The 7,500-nt window shown below is 37.4% G+C and overlaps 1 protein-coding gene and 1 long non-coding RNA gene across 3 annotated transcripts; one reads left to right on the plus strand and one right to left on the minus strand.

Moving 5' to 3' along the window:
- Positions 1 to 327: 327 nt before the first annotated feature.
- On the minus strand, positions 328 to 3,298 carry LOC140951443 (uncharacterized). 2 transcript variants are annotated; one of them, XR_012167286.1, is made up of 3 exons: positions 2,547 to 3,298; positions 2,073 to 2,313; positions 328 to 1,410 (listed from the first exon to the last, which is right to left on the minus strand). It is a non-coding gene; the product is annotated as an uncharacterized lncRNA (long non-coding RNA). The 2 variants fall into 2 exon arrangements; XR_012167285.1 differs by having other exon boundaries at positions 1,576 to 2,313.
- An 829-nt stretch (positions 3,299 to 4,127) lies between these two features.
- LOC140953371 (uncharacterized) lies at positions 4,128 to 6,872 on the plus strand. The gene is made up of 2 exons (XM_073402856.1): positions 4,128 to 5,427; positions 5,880 to 6,872. Exons 1-2 carry the CDS (start codon positions 4,128 to 4,130, stop codon positions 6,077 to 6,079), a joined length of 1,500 nt encoding a protein of 499 aa, XP_073258957.1. The 3' UTR covers positions 6,080 to 6,872.
- Positions 6,873 to 7,500: the final 628 nt, after the last annotated feature.

A 7,500-nucleotide genomic window follows, 5' to 3' on the forward strand; every position in this document is an offset into this window, starting at 1 on the left:
AACGTTTGCTTCTCGCGGAGAAGCGAGCACTGGACCACGAACTGCGACAATTTAAGCTTAAATCACAAGAACCTGAAAGTACTGCACATTTAATGCCATGGTTCTCGTGAAAGTAACCCTTTCATTTGTTTGAAAATGACATATCCATTAAGCTTATTTTCTATTGTGGTGGAGCAAACCCTTTTTTTTCCCCTTAACTGAGTGCATGTACACTGTTAAGAGAAACAGTGATTGTAGGACAATGACTACCTTTGTTAACCATTTTTGACACAGGATTATGGATTCCAAAGGAAGACCTAAGGTTTTACAATGATTTGAAGTGAAATCTTTTTGTGAAATTTTATCCTTAGAAAAGAATTACAATAACTGGGCAAACAAGTGGTATCTGATGGGTGATCACTAACGTTTCTTGCTTCTGTCATGTTTCATGGCCTCTGCTAGCCAATTATAAATTCAACTGTTGATTGAACAAGAGAAATATATTACTTCAAATGTAGCTAAAGGAGACCAGACCTACATTTGTTTACTTTTATGAAAGAGCAATAAATCTATGCAGATTGTGATTGATTTGAGTTTGTCTCAGCGCATTCCTGAGTATAGTGGACATACTAGATTTTGCAAAGTGGTGAAACATAAACCAGTAATAAATAAAAAAAAAATACAAACTTCACCATGATTGTCTTAAACCACCAATAACTTCTTTCTTTCAGTAAGTATCCATTTTCTTATTGGTTGGTTGATTAATTGCCAAGCTAACAGGAAGTCAGGCACATTGTAATTTCTGTTTGTTGCATACTAATAGCTTTCAGGAGCATTGTCACATTTATATCGTATGACTATTCACTTAAAAGGACCACTATAATAGTTGTCCTTATGAAATAACTGAGGCAAAGCACTTTGATACATTAATCATCCAAATCATCTTCTTCTGGTGTGTTTTCATCACCATTACTCAATTCTATTCCTCATCATTGTCTTCCTCGTTGCAGTCATGGATAACAGAAAAAAGCTTGTGCTTGTGGTTTGTCAGCCAGGTGTTACGCAGTGCTACATCCAACTGGTCAAGAGGACTCTTTGTTACATTTGGAAATGAATGAAGTGTTCTACATTTTTGGTACTGAAAAGGTTTAGCCTGTTGCACGATAGTTAACATTACTTTGACATCTTAATTGCGTGGTACAAGCATGAGTGTGCTTGGTTGACTCTGGGTGTATGCCACACTCATAATCATACTGGGTGCAACATTCTTTAAGACTATATGCTGCAGCAGAACATCTTTGGGCAGCCTTCAGCGTTTTGTTTCCACACAGTCCCCTAAGAGAGACCTTGTTGTCTCCAACCAGGTGTTCCATTTTTAAGTCATTTGCATGATTGGAATCTTCTCCTCCATTTGTTAAGCCTCTTTATTGTCTGCAGAATAATAAAATACAAATTACCAGATCTGCATTTGTCTTTGGCAAGATTCACTACGGATAAAATTTAACCAATCAAAAATAAAGGATAAGGCTCGTCAAAGCCCCAGTATGGCTGAAATAATGCACATGAAAGCAGAGTTAATTGTGATACATTAAATACCCTTTCAGTAGCATGTCCAGCACTGAGCAATATACTGTTCATCTTCTGTATCAAGCTTAGTTCTTTCCACCGGGTAAACATTAGTATGCCATATGCAGTACAAAGTGGGGCAATCTACTTTGCACTGTCTTCATGAGCTGTACATTAATTGGAATTGCTGCAGCAGCTAGGACATCCAGTACATCAGGGACACACTCCTTCATTTCTGTGATAACCTTTTCCCGGGAGATTAAATTCTTTAACTCCTATTTAGAAATCAACTTGAATTAGATTAACAGGTTTTTCTAGAACATAAACTTATACATTTGTATGTTATCATTTTATTTCCCTTAATTAAAAAATGCATCATATTTATTTATTTTTATTTAGGGTTCCAAAAGATTATTTTGATCAAATTCCAGTTTCAAGTGAATTTTAAATTTTATTGGTTAATTACAATACCTGAAAGCATTTTACTTTCTACACTAGCCCTTAACCATAAGGTTGTTAGTAATTACCTTGTGCTTGGAAGGTGGAGTACGCAGTACAGATGAATTCTCAGCACTCCTGTTGCAAAGTTTCTGACACTGTTCATTCACATCGTTCAAGAACAAACACTTATTATATAACTGCATTTCTTAAAGGTAGGCATTGCATGATTATCTCAGCAATCTGATGGGTTGTGGATCCAGTCAACATCAGTGTGGCCAACGTGTCAACAGTTTTGGTTCCCTCCTCCAAAAGTGGCTCATCTTTGAGCTGATATAAATTTTAAAAAGCCAGAAAGAAAAATATACTAAAGTTAATTTCACTATTAATTTTGTTATTTATTTATTTAGTTAGTTTCTTTTTGGGTGAAGGGCAGTCAAAATTGAGTTCCATAAAATTACAGACATTCAGTAACTGTTTATTGTCTTTATCTATAAGGAATGACTATTACACATAATAGATGATAAATTAAAAAAGAAAAGTAGAGCTTACTGGTTACTTACATTTTTGGCTTGAATGTTTACTTTCAAACACAGCAGGATGGTCTCTAAATTAAGGTCATCTGAAACTCAACAACTCAACCATTATGCAATTAGATTATAAAAGAGCGAAAAAAAACATTTAAGTAACCCATCAAGCATTTTTTTAATCATATTTATTATAATGTTAATTGTGTGTTTCAAGCTAATAATATAATCTATATTATTTATATTTGCTTTAAAAATACAGATAAGTATCTCTTTGATAGCTAATGTAAGCCACTTAGCATGACATAAGCTTAATTAAAAATTAGGGTATATTATTTTGTAGTCTCGTGCAGAGATCAGGATGCAATTTCTCCTCACCTTGCATGTATCAGATCATGTATCATGTATCATGCATGTGAGAAACAAAATTATATATATTTACCATGGCAAATATTGCTTTTCAGCTTGAGAATATTAAACTCGTTGGAAGAACAGTAAGAAAAATGTCAATTTTGATATCACAGCTTGAAGGGCCTCGCAGCCAAGAACTAATCTAACTTTATATGTAATGGTGTTCAGGTATTGAATTTAGCGAAAATAAAATACCAATGGGTTCAGCAAACCAGACTCTGAGAGGATTTCTTCTTGTTTTGATAGCGTTGAGGGCTCTGCTGAGGATTTAACTCTCTTTGCAAGCTTTCGTTTTTTCCCGTCGCGTTCTGATGAAGGTACAGGAAGTATTGGCCGTGGTCGAGTTTTCGAAGGTTTGTCCATGTACATCTGCTGTGGGCCTCTTCGTAAGTTCTGCTCTTCTTTAGGTCACGTCTCGTTTGCGGGGATCTTCCCGATGGACTCTCTGCCGTTGTTTTCCCTCTTTTGACACGTAAAACTGACTCTTGTTGTTGCCTTGAAAACGCTATAATTCTAAAAAATTCCTGGAACTTCACCTCTTTGTGGTGACAACATCTACAGATATATGACGGGAGACCATCGTTTAACGCAACTTTCAACTCAAAGAACCTTTCCAGAACCGAAGGAATGTTTTCTTGTGATGCCTTTGCACCAAATAAATCTCAAGGATGATTCTTCACAACTATGTTTTCGTTGCAGGTTCGACAAACCCGGGTTGCTGCTCTAGTTGGTGTTTTCGGAGGTTCTGCTATGTTGTAGGTTACCTGGACTTCCGGTTGTTACGCTTTTGTCTTTCAATAGCCAATAGGAATTGGTCCTGAAATCCGATTGGCCAGGGGTCCCGATTTTTCCAGCGCATGACAAAAGGGACCCCTGGGGACGAGGTCGAGCAGCGTGCAACAGGGCGGATAAAGGTTGGGCGGTGAAACGAGCGCGTCCGAACAAAAAGGTGTGATGCAGTGGACTGGGAATCTGCTTAGAAATCTCACTTGTTTTCGACTTCGGTCGGGGCTTGCGATGTGGTTCGTCCATTAGACACTGCCGCTGTCACTGAATAGGGTCCTTTCGAAATTATTGGACGCGCGCTCCTGAGAACTAGGTACTTGCATGTAAACGAGGCTTAGAGGACAGCTGGGAAAATAAAAAAATAGAAATGCATTCACTGTCTTCACTGTAAGTTGAAATGCTCCAAGTTTTGCAAAAGTCATGGTGAATTTTTGTTCGGTAGCAAACTGCTCGAACAGTTCAAGGAATCGTCCGGATCTATCCTTTTTCTGTTTTCCTTCAGGGCATTTTAGAAGGCTATGGAAAAACTTCTGTAGACGTTGTGATCCCGAATTCCAAAATCAAAAAAACCCTCGGATTTGCAGCGCACACTTCGAGGCTTCATCCATCAAAAAGTCGCTTTGCGGAAGAAAAGAAGTTATTCCAGGTGAATTACCGAAATATTTTAATCCCTCGACCCACCAATGTCGTGTTTCTTCCCGTGAAAAGAGACTGGAGGACAGAAAGAGACGTGCTGTTGATGAAAAATGTCCTGAACCTCAAAAGAGAAGCCTTACCGAGGAAGACAAAGACATTTGTTTCTTAAGCGACGATGCAGCCCTTTTAGATCACAATTATTGCCACCTTCTTCCTAACGACAAAGGAACTCAAACGGACTTTCCTTACGAAGATCTAGAGGTTTTAACCAGTAAAATTGACGCTTTAAAACAAGAGAACGCCGAACTTAAATCAAAGTTATCAAACAAAAAACAATTGAAAAGAGAGCTCTTTGTGGATGATGTTTTGAAAGATGACGAGTCTGTCAAATTTTTTACGGGTATACCTAGCCTTGCTTGCTTTATGATGATATTTAATTTGCTCAAGCCGTTTGCAGAAAAACTTAAGTATTGGGACAAAAACAAAGAAAAAAAAGTAAGCTATCAAAAAGATTCAAGTAAAAAAAAGCCTGGAAAGCAAAGATTATTGACCATTATGGAGGAATTTATCTTAACTTTGGTGAGACTCAGACTTGGGCTTTTAAGCAGACATCTTACAGATATCTTTGGAATATCAGAAGGATCAGTTAGCAAAGTTTTCACAACGTGGATTTGCTTTTTATCTACAGTTTTTCGTGACATTCTTCTTAAATGGCCTTGTAAGGAAGAAATTAAGAAAAAGTTGCCAAGTTCTTTTAACAAATTTCCAAGCACTCGAATAATAATAGATTGCACAGAGATATTTTTGCAAAAGCCAACATCCCCTAGTGCCCAGAGAGCTACATGGAGTAACTATAAACAGCACAATACCATGAAAGCACTGGTGGGAATCACTCCAACAGGTTACTTCTCCTTTGTTTCTAAACTATGGACTGGAAATGTCAGTGACAGATACATCACAGAAAGAAGTGGTCCACTGGACAAACTTGAAGAGGGGGATTCTGTTATGGCCGACAAGGGGTTCAACATCAGAGATCTGCTTACAAGAAAGAAAGTTGCACTTAATATCCCACCACTTTGCAAAGGTACCTTTCCAATAAAGGGAGCTAATGGGGTAGGGGTGGAAGAGGGTATGCTAAGATAAAAGAGAAGGTCTCCCTGGACAAAGTAAAAAAAAAAAAAAAAAAAAAAAAACCAGATATAACAGCATCCATTACTTGTTGCTTGTAAAAAGGATCTTTCTAACTAAACAGAAGAAGTTTCTTAGGAATATTTTTTATATTATAGGGTTAAGTTGAACTGCTCAAAGATAAAGGTAGTCTCTACTAACTTCCAAACATGTCTACATAGCAGGGGTGGATCCAGAAAATTCAGAAAGAGCTGGTGTGAGGCAGTGGTTTGCCACTTCCACCCATCCAATAATTTAGTACAGGTTTTGTTTGGAAAAAAGGTTTCCAAAAAAGCAAGTACTTTACTATCAGTACCTTTTGAATTGGCATTTACTTCATTCAAAATCCTTTTTTCTCCTCTTACACAGGAAAGCAACTTTCAAAAAAGGCAGTAAAATCTACCCGTACCATTGCAAGTGTTCGGATCCACGTTGAACGTGCTATTGGACGTCTTAAGGACTTTAGAATTCTACAAGGGAACTTCCTTCTTCAAATGCTACCCACTGCAGACAATATTCTAAGTGTTTGTGCTGCTCTGTGTAATTTGCTACCACCACTGGCCAAATGACTGACGCATTTGTCCAGAGAGCAGAAAAGCAGACCTACTTAGTGTATGTAAATGGTAAATGAAACATGTATTAAACGTATCCAGAGACAGATCAATAAAATTATGTGGTATCTAATCCAGCACAGACAAAAAACACTATTAATTTTAAGCACCTTCACTTTTACAATCAGCATCTAACGGCAGTCACTCTATAATGACTTAAGTATGTCATGGTGGAATAGTTCCTGAACTATATACTCCACGAAGAAGTTTCTCAGCTTTTGGAGCATTTCATTTCACAAATCACTATCAAACTTAACGTTTACAATCAATATTCCTTTGAGGGTATATATAACTAGATCACAGCGATGAATCCCTGTTATCCCCATCAGTCCCTGGATTTGGTAGTTCCATTTGGTTTCTTTTTTAATTTCATACTTGCCATCCACAAGCATGAGGTTCTCCTCAGCTGCAACATGTGGAGGGAGATTTCTTTTTGCATACATGCTTTTAACTTCAATTAACTTCTTTTGGCAGCAAGCACAAATCCTTATACCATCAGGACTGGCTCCTAAGAAGGACCATAATGTGTTTACAATGAGTCCACTTTTTTCTATTGACAACTTTTCATGATTTTTGTTCTGTTTTTTTATGTAAAGACTAAGTGCTCGCTTTTCTTTTTCATGCCCCCATGTCAACTGTCGTGGCATGGCATCTTCAGCAATTGGACAGTAATTCATGAGATGTTTAATAGTGTTTCTTCTGTCTGTGCTCTCTCTAAGGTGGCACACAGTGTAAAATGAGGAAGCTGTAATTCTTCCTGCCCTTTGATCAAACCAAAATTGAGACTGGGATTGATAGACAGTTTTCTTGTTGATCATTTCTGCTTGCTCTTCATTAAATGGAATAGACTCGAGGAATTCAACTGCAAGTTCTTTAGAAACTGTAGGCATCACTTTCTCAGTATTAACAGAAACAAACACTTTGGCGTAATCATTCATTGAATATACATGTACACTTTGAACACTTTCTTCTTTTCTCTCTCCCTCATTTCTCTTTCCTCTCTTTTTCCACATGCACTGTCCTGATGTACATGATTGGAGATCATTGAATCTCACATTTGCTTCTAGATCAAACAATGCTGCAGCTATGTGCTGGCAACCTCCATCTGCCCTGTTTAAAGGAGGACCAATATGACAAATATGTATCTCACATTGTTCACACTGATAGACTGTAAAGTAGCCAATAAGTTCAGTTACTAGGCTCACAGATTCTGACTTTGAACCACTGTTTTAATACTTAGTGCTGAAGTCATAAGTGATCCAGAAGGTTTGAGACTTAAAATAATGCATCCATTGATTTAGATCTTCAATTCAGGAGGCATCTACTTTTTACTCATGTTACAACTCCTACAAGGAAAATATAAACCTTCGAATCTGAAT

The sequence above is a fragment of the Porites lutea genome, chromosome 11 (assembly GCF_958299795.1).
Source record: "Porites lutea chromosome 11, jaPorLute2.1, whole genome shotgun sequence".
Lineage (NCBI taxonomy): Eukaryota > Metazoa > Cnidaria > Anthozoa > Scleractinia > Poritidae > Porites > Porites lutea.

Coding starts and splice junctions, on each gene's coding strand:
- LOC140953371 (XM_073402856.1), top strand. CDS start 4,128: ATGGTGAATTTTTGTTCGGTAGCAAACTGCTCGAACAGTTCAAGGAAT. Junction 5,428..5,879: donor TATCCCACCACTTTGCAAAG/GTACCTTTCCAA, acceptor CCTCTTACACAG/GAAAGCAACTTTCAAAAAAG.